This window comes from Citrus clementina, unplaced genomic scaffold (genome assembly GCF_000493195.1).
Source record: "Citrus clementina cultivar Clemenules unplaced genomic scaffold, Citrus_clementina_v1.0 scaffold_5, whole genome shotgun sequence".
NCBI classification, from domain to species: Eukaryota; Viridiplantae; Streptophyta; class Magnoliopsida; order Sapindales; family Rutaceae; genus Citrus; species Citrus x clementina.
In genome coordinates, this window is record NW_006262201.1 from 40,808,377 (window position 1) to 40,830,791 (window position 22,415).

The 22,415-nt window shown below is 33.3% G+C and overlaps 3 protein-coding genes across 11 annotated transcripts; 1 reads left to right on the forward strand and 2 right to left on the reverse strand.

Annotated features, from left to right (window-relative positions):
• Positions 1–2,961: 2,961 nt before the first annotated feature.
• On the reverse strand, positions 2,962–6,715 carry LOC18040696. Its single transcript, XM_006434868.2, has 6 exons — positions 6,010–6,715; positions 4,614–4,740; positions 4,042–4,184; positions 3,824–3,886; positions 3,666–3,734; positions 2,962–3,407 (listed from the first exon to the last, which is right to left on the reverse strand). Exons 1-6 carry the CDS (start codon positions 6,208–6,210, stop codon positions 3,336–3,338), a joined length of 675 nt encoding a protein of 224 aa, XP_006434931.1. The 5' UTR covers positions 6,211–6,715; the 3' UTR covers positions 2,962–3,335.
• Positions 6,716–9,469: 2,754 nt separating this feature from the next.
• On the reverse strand, positions 9,470–13,341 carry LOC18041001 (NAC transcription factor 29). 6 transcript variants are annotated; one of them, XM_006434870.2, is made up of 6 exons: positions 13,293–13,341; positions 12,509–12,697; positions 11,412–11,638; positions 11,130–11,303; positions 10,229–10,547; positions 9,470–9,962 (listed from the first exon to the last, which is right to left on the reverse strand). In XM_006434870.2, the coding sequence occupies exons 2-6, from the start codon at positions 12,666–12,668 to the stop codon at positions 9,682–9,684; spliced, it is 1,161 nt and encodes a 386-aa protein (XP_006434933.1). In that variant the 5' UTR covers positions 12,669–12,697; positions 13,293–13,341; the 3' UTR covers positions 9,470–9,681. The 6 variants fall into 6 exon arrangements, with proteins under 6 accessions (XP_006434933.1, XP_006434934.1, XP_024039766.1 ...); XM_006434871.2 differs by having other exon boundaries at positions 11,130–11,336; XM_024183998.1 differs by having other exon boundaries at positions 11,130–11,336; positions 12,509–12,710; positions 13,293–13,335.
• Positions 13,342–18,180: 4,839 nt separating this feature from the next.
• Positions 18,181–22,048, forward strand: LOC18041002 (methyltransferase-like protein 2). 4 transcript variants are annotated; one of them, XM_024185104.1, is made up of 10 exons: positions 18,181–18,479; positions 18,575–18,761; positions 18,956–19,095; positions 19,288–19,321; positions 19,767–19,842; positions 20,098–20,275; positions 20,371–20,475; positions 20,571–20,670; positions 21,035–21,196; positions 21,612–22,048. In XM_024185104.1, exons 1-9 carry the CDS (start codon positions 18,213–18,215, stop codon positions 21,172–21,174), a joined length of 1,227 nt encoding a protein of 408 aa, XP_024040872.1. In that variant the 5' UTR covers positions 18,181–18,212; the 3' UTR covers positions 21,175–21,196; positions 21,612–22,048. The 4 variants fall into 4 exon arrangements, with proteins under 4 accessions (XP_024040872.1, XP_024040871.1, XP_006434935.1 ...); XM_024185103.1 differs by lacking the exon at positions 21,612–22,048 and having other exon boundaries at positions 21,035–21,512; XM_006434872.2 differs by lacking the exon at positions 21,612–22,048 and having other exon boundaries at positions 20,371–20,460; positions 21,035–21,512.
• The last annotated feature ends 367 nt before the right edge of the window (positions 22,049–22,415 follow it).

Consider the following 22,415-nt stretch of genomic DNA (forward strand, 5'->3'; position numbering starts at 1 on the left):
TGGAGCAGTTCAAGCCCACTTTTCATCTCACCAAGCCCTCTCTTATGTTTTTAGAGTGGGGAGCTTCCAACACCCTTTAAACGCTTATGACCTATTTTCAATACTTATTTTAACACCAACAATACCCTTTTCTTCATAAACCCCATATACACTTTTTTTTTTTCTTTCCAAATTTTCTCACTCTTAAAATAGAATGGAGTCTTATTTCTTTTGTAATCTAATTCTCTATCCTTTACACCACCACCACCACCACCACCAGTACTACTACTAATAATAATAATAATTTGTCGACTGAACCTAGGGGTTTAGAGAAGTCAAGTGCCTCCTACATTTTTTAAACTATTCGCACTCAATGGTCTCTTTAGGACTACCATTCCAGTTGATGTCCCTTTTATTAGTGTGAGACGTTTGGGCTTTGCTGGAGAAAACCTATTGGTCCATAAGATAAATTGGTAAAAAAAATGTTGGTTAAGATAAATAAATAAATAAAATATTAGATAAATAAATTGGTAAAAGCTTAGTTGCTGTTTTCGGCTTTTGTTTGAAAAGCATTTTTAGGGGTAGCACACACCCTCTATATTCTTATTTATTTATTTTGGTTTTTGTATTATGGTCCAAATGAACAACGGTATATTAAAAAAAAATGTTCACGGTAATCTAAATTAAAGTAAACAAATCTTATCTTAATTTGGTTAAGATAAATAAATAAATAAATAAATAAATAATCAATTAGCACTGTTCTTCTACCAAAAACAAACACAGACTCATTTATTTACTTTAACGAATCCACACTAAAGATACAAATAAAAAAAAATTTCAATCAAGAATCACTACCAATATTTTATTCTATAATATATTTTAATATTCTTAACGAAAGGGTGCTTTGGGTAATTGATTAAGAATTAGAGATGAAATTGACTATTATGTAAATAACAAAGATGGAAGGATATTTTTCCATAATAAAAACTGATGATTTGTTTGGATGTCAATCTGGCGCAGTTGTTGTTATATGCAATTATTCAGCAGTTAATTGGCGCCAGAAGCAGTGCATTATTGTTGCTTAAAATTTTACACCTATTTCTGATGCATTTTGTCGGTAGAATCATAAATTCGGCCCAATAATAGAGCCAGTAAAATTTAAACAGCAAAGACTTGAACCTGCGAACAAAATAAAATAGCAACGTGGCGGCGGTGGCGATGGTGTGATGTGAAAGAGATTATTTAATAACGAGAGGAGACAAAGAAGCATGGTTTATTTATTTATTAGAAAGTAATTAATTAATAATACAGTAAACTATTAGTCAAGCGAATACTCTATGTAGACTGTACGCGCAGCTACATATTTCCTTTTTTGAGAAAAGAAATGTCTGGTTGATAAAAAGGGTGTTTATTTTTTGGGCAAAAAAAAAAAAAAAAAATTGGTTTTTTAGGGCAAGGATTTTGAAACTACACATGGGTGGTGATGGGTGAAGTTCAATTTTGTTGTGACTTTTTATCTGCAGGGGAAAAGCTTTCACCAAATGCACCAACCAACAAAAAACAATCGAGTGACCCAAACTTACTTTACTGGCGTGGAGTGCAAATAATTTTTCCATTTCGATTTAATAAGAGGCGATTGTGATCATTCATTCAAATTTCAACCATGCGCTCGCTAGGGCCTAAGCCCCTAGCCAATGCTTCTACAGGGAAACCTACTTAAATATATTGCAAACGAGCTATTGGGTAGTAATAATATAATAAACAAATAAAAAAGATATTAAAAATTAACTGTTTAATTATTTTTATCAAATATTTTAAAAAATATTATATAAAATAAATAAATTAATGTTATTATTAATTATCTTCATTATTTTTTTTAATATTATAATAGTGATTATTAAATTTAATACAATCAATAATGCAATCACTTATTAAAAGTTAATTTTAATGATAAATTGTTAAATATACAAGTAAAGAAAATTTAATCTCAAGAGTTAGTAGATTAAACTTTTTGTTAAAAATTCTGCAAGTTTTAAAAGCAGTTGTATATGTTTAGTAAGTTTTACTATTAAACTGTTGTAATAATATAAATAATTGAATTATATATAATATTAAATAAAATTTATTTATATATTTATAAAAATGCATATAACATATTTTTTATTGTGTATACATAATAATTGATAATTAAAATAAATATTTTATTTTTTTATTTTTTATTTTGTTATCTCAATATAATTGATGATGATGATGATAATAATAATAGTAATAAATTTTTTAAAATTAATGATTTTATTTCTTAATTAATAAGAATAATTTTAAATTTTTATAATATATATGAAATTATAATAAATATAAGATTAATTTTCAGGCTCAGATTAAAATTTTTTTTTAAAAAAAACTTACTATAAAATAGGATAATTTTATCAAAAACAATTTCCTAAAACTTTTAATCCAAACGTAAACTACAGTTACAACCGCCCCTGCATTATTGGACTCGGGCAGGCTTATTAAATGCGAGTGGGTCCTAGCTTTGATTTCTAAAGATCTTTCTGATTTTGACTTCACCTTGCCACCTATTGATGATTCTGACGCTTCGCGAATCGAATCAATTCACAGCCAGCCACAACAACACAAGAAAAGCCGTATAAAAGCGAAGCGAAGAGGAAGCAGCAGCTTCAAATTCAATTCAGTCGCATAATAATTATAATTACAAAAAATATCTCGCGGCTGCCCACAATTGCCTGAGAGCTTAATGTTGTGATGCGATGACTTTTAGAAAAAAATGACCCCAAAATGTGTGACATCGAATAATGTATGATTTGCCAGCTTTCCATTTTATATAAATGCAGAGTATGTAGAGTATGTTAAATTATTTGAAACCGTCGCCGAGGACGAGGAGATTTACCTCACATTAGATTTTCATTTTCCCAACTTCCACCTTTAACAATCAACAATCTTTAAGATTTGTTATGATGGGCCGCAGAAGAATAAAGGAGAAAAAACCGAGAAAGGAAGAATATATACATTTTGAGGAAACCCCCAAGTCAGCAAATACATTCAAGCAAAGCAGCTTACAGAGGAAGCCACTGGGGCTTCTTTCTTAGAGAGGTCTAGTCGCCAGCAACACCAGTTTACATATATATATATCTACATAACTAGGCTACCAAAATGTAAGAACCTCTATAGCTCAGATTAACTACTAACCTACTCACAGCAACCACGACCACGACCACCACAGCAACATGCCATGGGTAAATATGATACACATATCACTACTGAGGAAGAGCGGAGCTTACAGTAGCAGTTTTAGTTAGCATAACCCAACTCAAAATATTTCTCATTTTATCTCAAGGTCATTTGCATACCGTCTTCAGTCTCTTTGCGGCCTGAACAAACCCCACAATTACCTGCAGCTCATCCATTTGCTTCATGGGCCAAAAAAAGAAAAAAGAAAAAAGAAAAAAGAAAAAATTAAAATAAATTCATATAAGTCAACTATGGGAAATTGAGGTAGAGATATAACCCAAAAAAAAAAAAAAAAATCTCAGCATTCAAATTCAAGTACTTCTAAAAGCTACACATTATTGCAATCATATCCTATTTGCTTGGAAAAGATGAAAAAAAAAATTGTCAGAGAAGCTGGTACTAGGGTTTAGAAATGCATTCTAGAATTTGGCACATACCTGCGACATGAAATGCCGCTGAACCACATCAATCAGTTGCTCCCTTGATGGATTGGGGATAGCATCCACCTACAACAAATTCAACAGTGTTCTTTCATGAAAAATTTCGCTTCGAGGCAGTGCAGATAATTCAATGAAATTTGGTCCATATAACTCACAAGATTGAAATGTCGCCAATATCTCCATAGTGCACCCATCTCCAATTTGCTAAGGTCAATTTTCTGCACAGGATGATTTGCAAAAGAATAATTAGGCAAAAAGATAAAATACAAACAGATTTTTTAATTATTTTTTATAAAAGATAGAATAGAAACAAACAAAAACAGTATTTTAACAGTATTTTAGAGCATATTTTAGAGCATTTGAGATTTCGTACCATGGACCCGGGAGTAGAAATAGACCCCTTTGACTGGGAGTGGGAGTCACAAGAGAGAGACCTGCTCGTAGTCTTGTGTGATGATCCAGTTGATTTATGTGTCCTAAGCTTTGATCTGTGGGACTTTTGAGTGTCATCGGAAGCTGGAAAGAAATAGCACAAGCAAGAATTAAAAAGAGTGGTGGACCTCATTAAAAGATAAAGAAGACAGACAGAAAAGCTCTCTGCAATAGGTAAAGCAAAAAGTGAACACACCGGATCCTATGTAACAACCTCAACCAATTTTCTCTTAGAGAATAAACTTTTCCAAACCCACAATTTCAAACAGTTCAATAGTTCTGAAAAGCTAAGTTATAACATCTCTAGTCAAGCACAATTGGAGTAGGAACTTAAGATTTTGAAAAAAAAAAAAAACAAGCACAAGTTTGCAAAGCCAGCTGAATCCTGGAATTAGAAATGACTTCAAAAGGTTTTTAGCAGTGTTAACACTTATCAATGCAACTCAAAAATACTGATGACAGGAGACAAGTTTAAAATACGGGAAATCAATAACCAGTGTACCGAACTCTCACCCATATCTGAAATATTCCATGGCACATTGTCGAATTCAAGGTCGTCATCTTCCTCATTCCCAGTAGGAGCTTCAATCACGCTAAGTGCATTCCTTTGTAGCTTCACTTCAATGCCATTCGTAAGAACCTACGATTTAATTAAGTGGGAAACAAATAACCACAATCAGAATTGGAGAAAATGCCCAGTTAAACAGAAGGTATGATCAAACCAGCAGTGTAATTTCAGAAGATCATGTAAGAAAGATAAGTTCAATAAAAGACGGAGTCCTGCATTTATCCAAATAATCACTCACATTAGGTCCAGAATCACTAAGACAAGTGTTCACAACATGAAATAAATCAAATATGTCTCTTCCCAAAAGAAACAACCAAATTCAAAACAAAAAGCAAGCAATTGTAAAACATTAAAAGCAGCAAAACGACCAAAAAAACATGACATCATTATTTTGTAATATTCTAAAAAAGGAATACAAAAGAATAGTTATGATGGAAATGAGTTGAAAGACAAAGAAAATGTATACTCGTTGAACATTGAAGAAGCGCATGACAACCTAAAATGATTCTCAATAAGGGAAGATCACGGGAAGGAAATTGCAAGAACATTCAAAAATTCAAAATTTTCAAGAAATTACACTGAAATCCAGATATTAAGTGCTGGAGTTTATGAAATAATTAGGAGATGACCATCCAAAATCAATTCAATCAGCTTCCTGCCACGCAAGCCAATCATGCAAAACAGCAAGCCAAATCCAATGTGAAGGTAAAATCCCAATTAATCTACCAAAAGACAATACTCAAAAGAATTATTAAGCCTTCATCCTTTCAAGCATAGAAATAAGAATTAGAAATAAAAACAGTAAATAAACCCAAAATAGTCAGAAATCAGTACTAGAATATTTAAATTAAAAAAATGCCACATTACTTAGAATCTATCAAAAAGCCAGATCCATTGATAAAAACAAACATGCAATCATAACCATTATCCCAAACTTCAGAGTTACAACTGAAAACACACCAAGAGCACCTTAATTAAGACAAAATCATCCATGAAGAACATATAGTTTTGCAAATATACATGTATAAGATCCTTAAAATTTATTATTGGAAACTAATTACATTGGTAAACAATGGTAATATTAACCATACTGCTAATTATCAATTAATAAAATAAGCCAATATATCAAAACTAAGCATCAAATTGGAACCTAAAAGTAAATTATTTCACAATAAACCCAAACTAAAAACCTCTGAAATTATCCCACATTATCAGAAATTAATTGTTTTGAGTTTTAAATACTGAATTCAAACTTTAACAAACCAAATAATACCCTAAAAAAAATGAATAATTAATTAAAACCAAATTCCCCAAATACCCAAATTAAGTAACAATAGTTACCAGCCAATGCCAGCCTCCAAGGCCAACAGCCTTCTTGACAACACCCTGAAGACCCACAAGCACTGATTTGGTGCGATTATTTCCAGTAACCACGACCTTAGTGTGACGTGGCAGCACCGAAAGCTCCTCTTCACTGCTGTCTCCATAGCTCTGTAACTGTGAAAACCCGCCATTCACTGAACTCTCCATTGTTTCAAGCATTCTCTCTGTTTTAACATAAAACAAAAAAGAAACACACACACAAAAAAAAGGAGCTTTCTCAAATATCAGTGAAAAGCAAACATTTGTAAGTCAAAATTGCATTTAAATTGAAGATCACGCATTGCTGAGTTTAAATTTGGAGTTTTTTAAACCAAAATTAAGATGATTTTAGAGAAAAATCAGATTTTTTTCGTGAGAGAAAACACATAGTAAGAGAGAGAAAATGCAGAGAGTGAGTGTTTGTGAGAGAGGGAGAGATGAGAGTGACTGGTATTGCTAATTGGTTGTGTTGCTAATGAATCCCAACGTGTAAGAACAGGCCAATATAATTCCGCCACGTAACTAAGAGCGGTCTCGTAAATCATGCGATAGTAGTTTAAGCTGAGGTTGCGGTTTTGTGTTACCACTGGTTGACCGTTTGACTAGGCGGAGAAGGAAGTAGTGGGGTGCAATCAAATGACGATCATGACCTATGCCTTTCCACGTATTTCGAAACTTAAAACGCCTCATAATCGGTGTCCGTTTCGTAATTTTACCGGAAAAAGGCAAACGAGAAAAATAACGCAAGTTTTATTATAACGTAACGGATACCCGAAATTCATCAGGTGGGTCCACGTGTAGAGTGGGCGTCGGTGTTGTCTTATCCGACATGAGATACCCACTCACACATACGTTTGTCTACAATACAACACTTTATAAAAATAATTCTCTTTGCTTTAATTTTCCCACCTGATTTTCCCGCCATCCCTGAGCAACGTGAGCCGTTGACTTAGGATGATGGATGTTACGGCCGTTGGATTGGTTGGAACGCAGTACAGCCGTTGGATGGAAAAGGTCCAGGCGGCCAACAGTCGTAGAAAAAGCAGACACGTTCACATAACATGTGTAATGATCATAAAGTAGGAAGAGGAGTGGACCTTCCGGACGCCTTGGTATAAAAGCAAAAGAACGGGGACGAGAAATGAAATTTAATAAAACGACGGGAATAATTTAATAATATATCGCCCTCTATCCAACTTATCATGTGGCTTATTCCCCGATTAATCTTAGCGGTCCATATTTCAAATTGATTTTCTATTTTGCACGACTGTCGTTGGATACAGAGTAATGATAAAAATCGTACGTAATTAAACAATTATTTTGCAGGATACTAGCTGTTTCCACGCTTGTATTTTTGCTAATTAAAGATGGGTGTCGTTTGTCTTTTATGTGGCGACTAGGGTAAAAGGTCTCGTGTCTATGCGTCAGTTGCGGTTACAGTTAATTCTGATAAGAGTAATGATACAGCCACAAACTCTTGTATAAATTTATTTTGTATAAACTGACGTGGTATTAATTCATTGGTTGAATGAAAATATAAACTAATAAAAATAAATCATGTGAGCTAAGTGATTTTTAATTCAACCAATCTTATCATGTCACATCAGTTTGTACAAAATAAGTTTGTATAAGAGTTTGTGGCTGTATCATTACTCTTCTGATAATGGTATATTTATGGATGGATAATTAAAATTCACTGAAATCAAAATTGATTGCATTTGAAATAAAAATCAAAATGGGGATGAGTTATATTATTATTAACGTATTTATTTTATTTTAAAAGCTGAATAAATTATCGCAAGCTAATAAAATGATCTTCGTTGATTATTGTAATTGTTTATTATAATAATTATGATTATTATTATTAAATGAGGTAAAACAAATTTTATTTTCGTGAGAGTACAAATATTAATTTATTTCTCATTCATATTTTTTATTTTTATTTCCTTCTCTCACTTGAGATAAAAATAGAAATTCAATTCCATGTTCTTAAATTTATGAGGCTGTTAAAATTTTATTTTTATTCTCCCTTCTCATTTTGAAAGTAAATTAGTTAATGAATCACATTTCTATTTTCATTTTTATTCTCAGTTAATAAATACACCCTAAGAAGTAATATAATATAATATTTTTTACATGTATAGAGAATATACGACATGGGTATGCGTATAATATAGTAGTTAGAACAGAATATGAATGACCTGAAGGGGATAAAGAAATTATTTGAATTAATTATTAGTGAAAGAGAGTGGATTCTGGCTAAGGCAGAAGGGCAAGCAAGCAGGCAACAAAGAAAATTGGGTTCCACTACTTATTAAGAAATTTCATATCTTCTTGCACACTTCTTTCGCGGTGAAGTTTGTTTGTTCGTTCATTATAATATAATTGTAATACTAATACAATCATCATGTGACGTGATTTTCTCTCCAAGCTGAAAGTCCTGCTAAATCATCACCATTAAACCAGTCATCTGCCGTCATCACTGGTTCAACTTCGATGTTATGTGATTAATTGTGTCACATAAATCTCCACGCAAATTTCGTGATATTATGTTTGTAAATTTCCCCCCTAAAAACATAAGTACATGTAATTGAATGCAGATATCCTGTGGTAATGCCCGCCCGCCCGCCCTGGGTTTTCAGTGGGCCTAAACAACGGGGATCGATTTTGATATTCTGCAGAAGAGACCTTTGTGTGCGTGTGGGACAGTGACACTTCTCATAATTCTAATTGTAAATTGCAATTACCATTGCTGCTGCTACGTAGCAAAATTTTATGCCCAAAAATTACAAAGTTATTGTTTCGATTTACTTGTTAACTTTTTTCTTGTATTTTAGTTCCGAATTAAACGTACGTACTATAAAGAAGGAAAGAACGATGACGTTTAGTCTTTTCAGAACATGTTCGATGCTCCTTCCTTCCCGACGGAGCTTGACTTGAGATTATTTTGAAGAATAGTCGGGCAGGCACATGGGCCTCGACATAAATTAGGTTAATGGTCAATTCAAAGCTCCAAATTTTAAATTATTTGGTTGGTGTTGTTCAGTTGGGGTTACTTTGGTAAATGCGTGATGCAGTCGTGGCAGATTATTGGCAAATAGCTCCCCCCCCTGCGTCTTTCACATATTCATTTTCCAACCATATGTTTAAACGACACTAGTTCTTTTTGTTGCAGCACGGGGCATTATTGGTTGCCCACACTCGAAGATTATTGAGACGTAGTTACTGTGAGATTTCGGCACCAACAGGTGAACTAGCGCCATCCTTGGTTTGGGCCCAAGTTTTTAAGTAACAGGAAAGTCATTCTCAAGATATTGGTTCCAACAAGTAAAAGCCCAAAAGCAAGGGGAAAGGTTAACAACAGTCCAAATTAACTATAGACAATTAATTGAATGTAAAACATTTCTTTCAACTAATTTCACGCATAGAAAATTAGAAATAGAAATCAGATGAGTACAACGTCTTCTTTCATATAATATATCTACATACATCAATGGCCTTCAAACACAACAAACATCACAATTATGTTGATCGATTATAAACTGCGACCTATGATTACCTAGCTTTGGCCAGTGTGAACTTGACTGCTTACTGAGTTACTATGGGCAATTTAACCATATCCTATTACTATTCGTGTGAAATGAAGAGCATTTAAAATGGCATGAAGCAGAAATACTTCCTTTTAAGCTTCTTCATTCTGCCAACAGCTGCCTTCTTTCCCCCATTTTGAAGTGCTATTTGGCCATTAAATGATGATGTCTGACCATGAGAATTTGATGATGGACTTTCACCCCTGTAATTTGCTTTCTGGCCTTGGACTGCTTGCTTCAAAACCCTGGAATCTAGAGTTCTGTTCACCATGGCTGAATCAGATTCAGTTTTGAAGATATCTCCAGTCTCAGGCTTGCTTCCTTCAACGTTAATAAGAGAACCTGCTGACAGATTTGAGTATTACATTATCTATCCATACAACAACATCCAATTTGGCATAAAGATACAAGTAAGATAAAAGTTTCAGAAAGACTGCCATTTTTTGCTATATCTAGTGGTTCACCAGAAGGTTACCAACCCCACTAAAGAATATAAGCTTGAAGCTTTCATCGATGAAGCAGGGCCTAATAATAATAATGAGAGAATTTCTACAAAGTGACCTCATCAAGTTAATGAACGTTTCTACAAAATACTAAAATCGAGTTACCTGGAAAAATAACCACCTCGTTCGGTGTGTGGGATGTAGAGAAACTATACTTGTATTCCGCATTCTCCGGACCCACACCTTTGTTTTTACAAGGTTCCAGTTCTTGCAGCAAAGCTAAATGATCAAAATATTCATCCGATGACAAGGTCATGCCACTTGAATTGTCAGAACTTGAAGAAGGTGATAATGGCTGATCAAGATCGTGTAATTCCAAGAAGTCATCTTCAGAAAAATTATCAGCTTCAGGCAGGTTGTCCTCGGCATGATTGGTTGGTCTCTCCATGACAGCCGAAGTTCTACTCTCACCGTCATTACTCACCTGCAAAAGGTTACTGGCCTCAACACACAATGAGAATGTCCCCACCCCAGTCAAATCCACCCAAAAACAAATTAAAAAAAAAAAAGCACAATAAAAAGAACACGAAGTCTTCATATAACCAACTGATAGAAGATTGCATAACTAATTATTTTCTCTACAATGTTGCCTTCCAGTTACATTATTATCATGTCCATGCTGTGGAAGACCTTCAAATCGACAAACATCTTCGTCGAAGTGATCATTTGACAACCGTAGCTGTTTTTTTTTTTCATCTTGATTCACCAAATGCCATATGTTACACAATTTTAAATTGTGACCAACTGAGAAAAGGCTTGTTATAATAGCATTCATTTTTAAAAATAAAAACTTAGAACTCATCCTCCAGTTAAACAATCACCTCTAATCAAGAGCTCCATGTGAAGTCAAAAGTGATGGTTTGGCGCCAACATTAAAAGAAAAAAACTCAAATAATGGGTCAATATTAAAAAATTACTTGAATATCAATGAAAACCAAACAAAGTTCAAACACGAAATTCACTCAAGCAGACAGAAAACAAGCCCAGAATGCTGAGGCTGACATACCTCACATCTGATTATTGAAACTTGTCTTGTATCATCCTTATCTTTGTCAAAACTTAATTCCGTTGAATGACTATGAGTTTCATTGTTAATATTGGCGCTAAACAGTTTCTGCTGCATTTCATGGTTAGGGCTTTGTTTACCACTCAAAAAGACTCTGCATAGTGAGCTGGAATCCTGCACATTGTCCAAACAAATGCATAGTTCACACTTCACTGGCAGGCGTGATTGAGAATAACAACGAAATAAACATAACAGTGCATAAGTACAGGGCAAGCAGAATACCTCTTCCTTTTTGTCCCCATACAATCTCTTCTGCGTTATTCTGAACTCTTGCATTACCCAATCAGTTTTACGTTCATTCGGAACTTGACCTTCGAAAAATTCAAGTGTAGTTCTCCAACCAATAATGTAAGAATTTGAGAATATTTCGCAGGTCTCCCCTTTAGCCCTCCATTGTCCATGCTGTGCACTTGTGTTCTCCTTAGAGCACACCAGGTACCAAACTCCATCTGGCACATTACAATTCTTTTACAAAATAAAAAATAAAAAATGGTTGGTTTTATCAAGTTAAGCTAACCCTCACACGTTAGAAGTTAAGCTGAACATGTATTGCGAATCCCATATTTGGAAGGGAGTTAAACAAGTGAAGAAGTTTTGGGAATTAACTCATTACCTGACAGCATGAATTTTTTACTCATAGGTGATGCAGAAACTTATTCGTGTAGAGTCCTAAAGCAACTGCTGGACTTCCAGCTCTGCTAATAAATTGTATTAGCTCCAATTAATTAATTGGGCACAGGTTTTAATGAGAGAATTTAGACTTGCAGCCTTCTTTTTGACGGGTGATATAAAAAAGGAACCCAGTAAAGAGCTTATATAAGAGTTTGATAACATTAGTTTTGCCCACACTAAGATCACATCTTCTCATCTGTTAAATGATTAGTATGTTGAATCATAAGGAACACAGCACTACTTTCCATCATCCTTCTAAAAGCTACATGGGTGTTCAGGAATTTGACGCCAAATGGAGAAAATGTATTCCTTTAACCTAGCAAGCACAAGATATTGTTACTAGCATTAAAGCTACATAAGGAATTTGACACCAAATGGTGTCATAAGGAACACAGCACTACTTTCCATCATCCTTCTAAAAGCTACATGGGTGTTCAGGAATTTGACACCAAATGGAGAAAATGTATTCCTTTAACCTAGCAAGCACAAGATATTGTTACTAGCATTAGCTTACTATCCTATCTATCACAAGACTGCTTAAAAGCACCATAAATCAGAAAGACTGCTTAAATTGTAACGTGTAGAGTGATGAAAATTGATTAGAACATACAAGGAATAAACTTGGAAAAACGAAAGAGCAGAATTACCAGGTAAATTTGAGGGCATATGGTTGTAAGGATTGACATCATTGATTACATTGCAGGGAAGAGGAGATCCCCTGATCATTCTCTCCAAAGAACCAAAGAGATTCTCATCAGTAGAAGCAAAATCAACATCGATGGGAGTGGAAGCTGTGGGTGGACACATGACGAGACAATTCAAGGAGAGAATTGATGCTGCAAGCAAATTCTGTTTCCAGTCAGTGGTGAAAGTGAGCTAAGACAAGCCGGTAACTAATGGTAACTAATCAGATATAAGTAAAACAAATGAAAAAGAAAAATGATGCCCCCAAACATCAACTTTCAAGTTCTTAATCATTTTAATTCCCACATCTTAAAATGTAACAATTCCAGTCTTAGATGGATATTATGACCATAATTACCTAAGATCTCAATATTATGACTCCAGAATGCAATTCAGATACTAGTTAGACGAGCGCACAAAACAGAGCCTCAACAAGTTATTTCTGTTTGGTTTCCAAGAAAACGTTGGGAACGAAAAGCCCACAAGAAATTTTCAAATAAGAAAACAAAACTCATTCCCAATCAATTGATATGAACCTTTTTCTTTGCCAAGAAAAGCAAGTCAATTCTCTTTCCTTTTCCTTTATTTTCTCATCAACGAAGTCGATATTAACACCTTTATCTAAAATGGTTTTCAATTTTTTTTTTCTTTAAAGAAAAAAGGCTACAGAAAGAAAACAATAGAATTACGGAATTAGAACATTTCCACTTCAAGTACAAATAGATAAACCAAGAAAATCGAATGCACCTCTTCGAGAGAAGCAGAAGCTCACAAGCGAAGCGATTGCTTAGCCACTAATTAAATGAAAGTGCTGAACGAGCTATTTATATAACCAGCAAGTGAGAAGAGTGGATTGCTAACCATAGTTAATTATTTGCCGCGCACACAGTTAATTGAGTTTTGGCACTCTGATTTTGCCACGTGCTCTTTAGACGTTGGCTTAGCTCATGCTTCGTGACGAAAGCTATAGGTGGGCCCTTCACCGGGTCTCCTTTTTATTTGATCCACAAAGCTTTCCTATATTAATTAACATCTGAAGAATTCTATATTTAACAATTAACATCTAAAGAATTCATTAATTAACATCTAAAGAATTGATCAATAGCTACCTTAACTAATTAACAAACAAATTTCTCATAATCCAGTCAAAAAATTAATTAATTAACATCTAAAGAATTCTATATTTAACAATTAATATAAAAATAACTAACGATTAAAAAAATTAGCTAACAAATAATTAACAGGGAAGTCAAAAAAGGATGCAGAATAAGACAAAGAAGAAGAAGAAATAGTTAGGCAGTGGTGGAGGAAAAGAAGAGGAGGTGGCCAAGTGAGTGGGTACTGGGTCGAGTGAGTTTGTGTCTTTGTCCGTTAGCTTTGGAAGGATATGGCCCCTGTGGGGCTATGGGCCTTTTAAATTATTCTGGTTTTTTTTTCCAATTTATATAATTAATCTGATCGTGTTGACTATTCATTGGAACTGAGATACAATCCGGCTAGTTTTGAGTTTTGAACTCAAAAATGTTCAAAATTTTACCTAAAGCTTTCCTCATTATCTCGTGAAAAATAAAAAATCTCATCATATCATCATCTACCACGGCCTGGGCGAATCCAACTAAAGTCCAAGAGAGGATATTTTTTATGTAACAAAAGACTTATAATTTAATGATAAGAGTGTTATTTGATGAATTTAAAATCTTGGTTTAAATTTCAATAACCATATTATTTTATTTTTTTAAATATTTTATGGAAACTACTTAGAAAAATTATACTTTTACGTATTTAAAATATATAATTTACTAATATTATTATTTAGAATTTAAAAATAGTAATAAAATTTGAGTTTATGAGACTTAAAATATATTCAAGTGAACATTAAAAAAAATTAAATTAAATAATTTTTTTAAATCAAACTCCCCCTAATTTAAATTTCTAGGTCCGCACTTTTACCATGAAAATTTATAAGAAACCTTCATAATTAACTGCTGCGTTAGTTAAATAAGTTTTTCCTTTCGTTTTACAGTTATAGACAAATAATTAACAGATTATAAAACTCAAGTCTGCCACACAATATGAACAAGGATGAGATTACCCCTGAAGAGAACGAAAACGACGTGTCGTTAACAGAATTTGTCAGAAATCACAAGTGCATGATCCTTTGCCCGAATGACGGTCTGCACGCAACCAATGATATAACAACTTACAAAGTTGGTACTTTACCAAGTTGACTAGTGGAACATTCTAGACTGAAGAAATGACAAGACCCCCCCAAAAAAAAAAGAACTTTAATTATTTATTTATTTAACTTTTGAAGAAAATGGAAAAAGGTGGCAATTGATTGCAAGTTGCAAAGTGATGTAATTGTAGGTGGGTTAATTTTGTCCTGCACCCGACTGTTTCAACATTTTTTATCACGCACCCATATATTTCAAAAATATTCACTCCACACTCAATTCTGTTAATTTGACCGTTATGTTTAACGAAGCTACTTGAAATTTAAGTAAATATCCAAAATACCCCTTATCTTGAATTAGAGAAAAATAAAATGAGATAAAATATTAATTTAATAATTAATATTTACATTAAAAAATTTTATTTAAAGATAATTAATAATAATTTTATCAATTAAATTATCAAATAAATTTAATTTATCATCATCAAATAATATTTAGGATATGAATTTTTAAATTTACCCTTTGACCGTTAGAATAAACGGTCAAATTAATAGAATTGGGTGTGGAGTGAGTATTTTCGAAATATATGGGTGTGTGGTGAAAAATATTGAAACAGTTGGGTGCAGGACAAAATTAACCCAATTGTAGGGGAACAATTTTGATGGAATACGCAATAATACAGGATAAACCTGGAAATAGCTCAAGAGCTTATTTAGCCATCCCATGCATTCACAAGCCTACAATTATCACGGTTCGGGTGCCCTCCCTTTTTCCTGGAAATAGCTTTATTAAGACTACCGACTCCTGCAATTGCCGAGAGAGCACTAACCAATGTAGGAGCATTAGGTGAAACACCACCTTTCAACATGGTCCCCAACAATTCCAAAGCCTTCATAAACCTCCCTTTTAACCTAGTCTCAAATAATTTCAGCCCAAAAAAGGATCTTCAATTCGATAAGAAATGATATCATCTATTTTTTTTTTAATTTGGAAAATGTGGTTGTTAATTGATAGTAGTGTTAACTACAATTTCCACTAACTAGAAAATAACAACAATAAAAAGAGAGAGTACAATTGTAATTAACTACAATTTCCAGTAACAATAAAATAACAAATAACAACAACCTAAATACAAATTGTTGATTTCTTTGAAGGAGAAACTAATTGTAATTAACCTTGAAGATATTGAAGCAACTGAACGCTGGATCACAACAAATATGCTCTACTTTACCTACCCCCTCGTATTGATAATTGTACCACGAATTGTTGTCCCGTGCATGTGAAGAAATCCAACAACCCATTGTCAAAATTGTATCTGAAAATGTAAAAATCAACAAATAATAAAAACAAGAGAGCATATTCCGGATTGCTAGATTTAGAGAACTTATACAGGATAAAGCACCAAATGTAGTTACAAGCCATACAACATAAATCATTCATAACTTGGCGGAACACCTCTTTCACAAGGCCAATGAAAGAAATTAAACAGATTAACTAATTTCGCTTGATTCCTTTCCAAAGCAACAATCAGATTGAGTGCATAGACAAAAAAAAAAAAAAAAAAAATCCAGAACTATGACTATAACACATACATTGCCATCTTATTATCACACACTTCAAAACCTTCATCAAAGTAAATTTTTACTATTTTTAACATGCTTTTTAAATAAATAAAAAGATCGTAGCCTGCTTGTTAGCTTGATTTATGAACTTTGCATAGCACCAAGCATTTAATGAGTTATTAAACACTTAATGAGGTGTTGGGCATGTAGTAAGACAACGATCACTTACATATGTACACTTAGTAAAATGACAAGCAATTTCTAATATGTCGAGCGAATGGTGATTTCATATACTTTATTTACCTCACAGTATTCACTCGAACAAACTTGAATATTTATCTAAACAATTATTTGGAACAACATATTTGTATTTCACCATAAGCTCATTTGATATTTTTTTTTTAAATGTTAATGTTAGTTACTAGTGTCATTATTCCGACAGTAAGATTATCTCCTATCTTGGTCTCTTATACAATGATGTTGCCTATTGACTTCTTGTTCGTGTTAGCTTTACTTTAACTAAATTTTGGCTTATCTTGTATTTCCCAATCTGATTAACGGTTATTATTGGTTGTATCACATCGCTCCAATAATTCTCGATTGTATTGTATCATTCTTAATGCCAGTTGTTACTCGTTATCTCCAATCATTTCCATGACACGTACTGCTAATTCTCTTCCATCAGTCTCAGTGCTAATTCTCGGCCATCTTCTACTAATGTTGGTGCTAGCTGTAATAGATTTGACTTATAATTTTAGTTATATATTTTAGATTTGGGTGTCGATTTGTTTTGCTTTAATTTGAATGCATTAGTTAACTTTTTTTTCTTTTTTACATTTTTAATTATGGAATCAATTTAATATAAGTGTTTCATGAATTTTTGTTTTTTTTGTTATATGCAGTTAAAATAATTTTGATAATCCTAGTAAAAAATTTGGAAAAAAAAAATCTAAGCTTATAATTTACTAGTTAAGCTCAATTAGAGTTGGCATTTATCAGCTCAGTTCCGGTTCATTTATCAGTTTTTCTAATATATGTATATTTTTATGTTTTTACGCAATTTAATAATTGTATGGCATTGAATTATTTTATTTCCTATATCGTGCTATGTGGCATTATTTATTATAACAAAATAATATCACTTTTTTGATTTGGTACTAGTTATAAAAAATTGAATCGAGAATGGAACTAGAATTTTAGTTGGGTTCTCAGTTCGCATTTTTCAATTTTTTTTTGCAATTTAAAACCGAACCGAAATTGAAAGAAATCGAACTTAACTGAACCAATTTTTATTTTTAGAATTGGTTTGGTTCTATCCACCCTTAAGCTCAATTGATATGTAAATCAATGTCAATGTTGTGAGCTTAATTCGGAAAAAAAAAAGAAGAAGAGGAAGAAGTTTTAAGCTCAATTTATGTGCAAATTCTCATATGAAAAAAAAAATTCAATCACTGGATTCAAATTATTTTGAGTGTGTAAATAAATTTAAAATGAGTAACGCTAGAAAATTAATTGAATGCAATATTACTATAAAACAAATGTTTTGAGCGAAAGAAATTAGGGTACAAACTAAATATCCCAATTTATCGTTGGCTCCATATTAAGCAAATTAGGAAGGTAAATTCTCTAGTGAGCATAAATAATGTAATTTCAATCCTATATTTGTGTATATGTTGACATGGACGGTTGGGAAGCTTGTTATTGTTTAATATTTTATTTGGCGAAATAATTTGAGATAAAATTTTGGTGTTCAAATCATTATTTACTGCATAATACTGGTACACAAATTACGCAAAAGGAACTAAGATAACTAGGCCAACGCGGTAACTACAGGCCCAATGTTCAATCCATTTAAACACTTGACGCGGCCCCATTTACATAACCTGGCTGAAGCAAAGAGCGTGGTGGGATGGGAACAATTTAATCCGAGGATGGAGAATGCGAAATTGTACCATGTCCATGAACTATCCAAGTTTCTAGATTCTGGTATTTACCGATTCGAAAATTCAAATGCGGTTTTCATCGACCCGGTTCGTGTACTCAACCGATCGTATACTCGATTCAAGGTTTCTCCGTCTGCGTATTACTGCCGTTTCTTCGAAACCAATGTTTGTTCAAATTCTAAAAAACGAAAACGGAAGCAGAAGAAAGCTCACATGCTCAACGAAAGAGAACTTGCTGCCGACCAACGCCACCGGGTAATTAAACTATTCCCTAATTTTACATTTTCCCGCCAATTTTGCTTTCGTTAAAAACGACAGTTGTGCTGATTTGGTTCACGCTTTTCTTGCAGGAAGTGAAACCATTGCTACTGATAGCACATGAAGCTCTATTAGCAGCTATTGATCTTTTAAATTTTGTGGGAAAATTAAACGGAGATTTTGGTTCTTCAATGAAATGTGGTGTTGAAGAATCATTTATTGAGCTTGGGAGAGTGTGGCAAGCCCCTATGTATGAGATAACTCTCAATTTTAATCAATGTAATAAATCAGAAAATCTTACTACTGTACAGAAGTTTCTAATTACTTTAATCGACAGTTCTCTTTGTACTACTCAACTCTGTAGCTTCTTTAGTACTTTTGTTAATGGATTTTCTTTAGCATCTTTAATGAAGCTGTTTGTCCAATTAAGCATGAGTTTTAGATTATTGAATCATTTATTATTGCTTTCACAGGTTCTGTTATTGATCAATTTCGTGAACCAAGAGTGCTTCCTCTATTCAATAACTTGGTCGCTAATGAGACTGGTGATGATGTAGAGGCGGAAATTCTTGACAGAACATATATATTACCAAGAGAAAGTTGTTTCTTCATGGTATGTTATTAGTTTTGACCATTTATGTTTTCTTTAAGACAGAATCAGAAGTAAATATTGAAATATTGTGTATTTTTAATTGTATTGTAGTAATAATTGATGTGTGGAAGTTATTTTTTGTATGACTATTGTTAATACTTGAAAGAAGTTTGTCTTACATGCTTTCTTGTTTTATCTTTTATCATGATGAAGTCTGATCTGGGGCAGATTCACAATCTTATTCCTGGTAATTTCTGCTTACGAGCTTTTTTTTTATTTGGCGCGTTTGTTTCCATTTATGCATGCAACATGGTTTTTACTGGCAAAATCTTAGGCACTCTGTAATACTGCCATGAAAAGTTGATTGACAGCTTATTGATAAAAATATAATTCTCCTAGGGGACACAGCTCCATTTTATGTTTACTATTGATTGTTAACATCAATTATAGATATTAAATGTTGAAGGCAGTCATGGATTTAAACCTCCAGCAATTTGTTTGTGCCTCATGGAGACTCTTATACTATTCTTGACTCTTCAATATGATCTAGTTACCCTTATGATCCATAGCTCCTCTGCACTATCATATAGAATTCAATTAGATGCCAGAGAAAGTTTTAGTTTGTGCATCTAACTTTTATTATCAACAAAGTAATCTTTACTTTTTAGCCTTTTTTTTTTCCCCTCTTGCAGCTGACTCTGATTGTGGCTTCAATCTTATAGTCATTGATCCTCCATGGGAAAATGGAAGCGCTCGTCAAAAATCAGTGTACTGAATCAAATTTTTATGTGATTGAAATTGGGATTTTGGATGTTGGAAGTTTTCTGCTGATAACTTATTTATGAATTTTCTTCATTTGCTTTGCGTATCTAGAACTTCCATGTCAATGGCAGGGCAGTTTCAAGTTGCAACATTTCTCATTTCTATTAAAGTCAAATATGAAGTAATTTTAGGTTATAGATACCATATCCTGGAAAATTGGGCTGAATAATTATGTTGATGTTATTTCTCTTGTCACTATAGGTACCCAACTCTGCCAAATCGGTACTTCTTATCCCTCCCAATTAAGCAACTTACTCATTCAGAGGGAGCACTTGTTGCCTTATGGATGACCAATCGTGAGAAACTGCGTGATTTTGTTGAGAAAGAGCTGTTTCCCACATGGGGAGTCAAATACGTGGCCACCTTTTACTGGTTGAAGGTGATCTTTCCCCTTTCTCGTTCTCTTACTTTGGTTACAAATTAATAACATTCCTAAATCATAATGACAATTGTCCAAGTACTCAAATGTTGCAGGTGAAGCTAGATGGCTCGCTGATTAGTGATTTGGACCTCTTTCATCATAGACCCTATGAATACCTTCTTCTGGGTTACTGTTCTGGGGTGGTGAGTCTAACAGTGGTAACGCGCATAACTGTGATTTTTAACCTCTTGTCAATAAGAAAAATTTCTTGCAAGGTATTATTTTAGTCCTTATGCCTTTGATTATTTTTGAGGTTGCCAGCTCTGAACACAACTCAACACTTCAAGCTGTGAAAGGTAATCAAGTCATCATAAGCATTCCGGGAGATTACTCGAGGAAACCTCCAATTAGAGGTATTCTTTTACTGCAATTAAAAGCCAATGAAAAACTGGAGCTCTCTTTTAATTTTTTTTTTTATATTTTTCTCCACATGCACCAAATATACTGTACCATGCGCTTATCAGATTGGCAATTAACTATTCCTCTAGCAAAATTATGTTCCTGTTGTTTGATTATTATCTTATTGTTTTCTGATATCTTCCGTAATAATTTTTTTTTTTCAATTTTTCGTTTGATGATCCCTTCAAGATTATGATTTATGAGTAGATATTTTGACTAGACATATTATTGTGATCTCTTGTTTTAACGTCTGAGAAACCAATAATCTTTTATCAACATTTACATTTTGTAACTTTTTTGGTTATTCCTTGCTATTAGAGTTGCTTCTGGAGCATGTTCCTGGGCCCAAGCCTGCTCGATGCATTGAACTATTTGCCAGAGAAATGACAGCTGGGTGGTGTTCTTGGGGGAATGAACCTCTTCACTTTCAGGAATCAAGATACTTTCTGGGAGATTAGATGAATAATAATCTAGATGAAGGTTTTTTTTTTTTTCTATTTTTTCTTTTTCAGGGATTTTGTCTTTGAATTTGTGTCATTCCTGTTTTTAAAGAGATATGGGTTGACTACGATTTGTTGGTGCAGCTGATTACAAGATTCCAGATACATGTGGTGTGACAATAGAGATGATTGTAATAATGATTTGTACATAGAGGGCAGGAAACATGTCATTCTGATTTGTCATTTGACTGTTTTTGTTGTCCTGAGTTGCCCACTTAAATGCATAATTAAAATATCAACATGATACTGTTGTGAACCCGTCCTTGCCTGCTTGGTCGAGGAGTTTAGAAATTTCAGCCCTGAACAAGTACATTATATTATCTTGTGTATGAATATTTTGATTCCAACGGGAAGCTGTCTTGCTTGAGCCTTGAAGTACATAAATGTCTTTGCAGGCATGGCATGCCTGGAGCTGGACAGCTTATTTTCATTCCTTTTCTTCGTGACTCAAGTTAATCATGCAACTATTGATCGGAAGCTGAAGATCCAAGAATCACATGTATGATTTTGATGGATAAACAAAGCTTGCTTGGTGTTTTCAGCCAATCACTCGAGATAGTGCAGCGGCCTCGGGTCTCGGTTCTGTACTTTTGTTTCTCTCCCGCTCAAGTAAGTGACTTCTTTTAGAACATCTAATTGATTTCACAGTTTATTGGACGACAGCTTTCGTCATCATTAATCAACAGACAACAATGCCCAAACCCCAGCAGCAGCGATTGAGTTTTAGCGAGTAGATTGATTGAAATAATTGGTTAGAGTTGTGAAAATTCAATAATGACCCAATAACAATCAGAATGGCAAGTGCTTCGCCTTTTATTGTCTATCTTCTCAAAAATAAAATAAAATAAAATTTGAAGCAACTGCTGTACAGCAATTGTTCTCTGCCTTCACCAATGAGGTCGTTTGTAGTGTAGTGGTGAGTATTCTGGCTGTCATTGTATAATACAGCAGAACCTCAATGTTAATAATTTATAAATTTATTAAAAAAAATTAAAATTTTATTTTTCTATAGGACCCATTGAATAAATAAATTAATGATTATCTATATTATTTACCTTATACTGTGTCAAGGTATACATACAGTAAAATCTTGATATTAATAATTTGATAAATTTATAAAATAATAATTTTTTAAAAATCTTATTTTTCTATACCCATTTAATATATAAATTAACAATTACCTGTTTTTGTAAGATATG

Excerpts from the sequence above, each read along its gene's own strand:
- LOC18040696 (XM_006434868.2), bottom strand. The coding sequence starts at position 6,210 with ATGCTTGAAACAATGGAGAGTTCAGTGAATGGCGGGTTTTCACAGTTA. Across the intron at positions 4,741-6,009 it reads TTGGAGGCTGGCATTGGCTG|GTTCTTACGAATGGCATTGA; the intron begins GTAACTATTGTT and ends ATTAAATCGTAG. Across the intron at positions 3,887-4,041 it reads TTTCTACTCCCGGGTCCATG|AAAATTGACCTTAGCAAATT; the intron begins GTACGAAATCTC and ends CATCCTGTGCAG.
- LOC18041001 (XM_006434871.2), bottom strand. The coding sequence starts at position 12,668 with ATGTGTCCACCCACAGCTTCCACTCCCATCGATGTTGATTTTGCTTCT. Across the intron at positions 10,548-11,129 it reads TTTCAATAATCAGATGTGAG|GTGAGTAATGACGGTGAGAG; the intron begins GTATGTCAGCCT and ends AACCTTTTGCAG. Across the intron at positions 9,963-10,228 it reads CGAGGTGGTTATTTTTCCAG|GTTCTCTTATTAACGTTGAA; the intron begins GTAACTCGATTT and ends ATCTGTCAGCAG.
- LOC18041002 (XM_024185104.1), top strand. The coding sequence starts at position 18,213 with ATGGAGAATGCGAAATTGTACCATGTCCATGAACTATCCAAGTTTCTA. Across the intron at positions 19,322-19,766 it reads GATTCACAATCTTATTCCTG|CTGACTCTGATTGTGGCTTC; the intron begins GTAATTTCTGCT and ends CCCCTCTTGCAG. Across the intron at positions 19,843-20,097 it reads AGCGCTCGTCAAAAATCAGT|GTACCCAACTCTGCCAAATC; the intron begins GTACTGAATCAA and ends TTGTCACTATAG.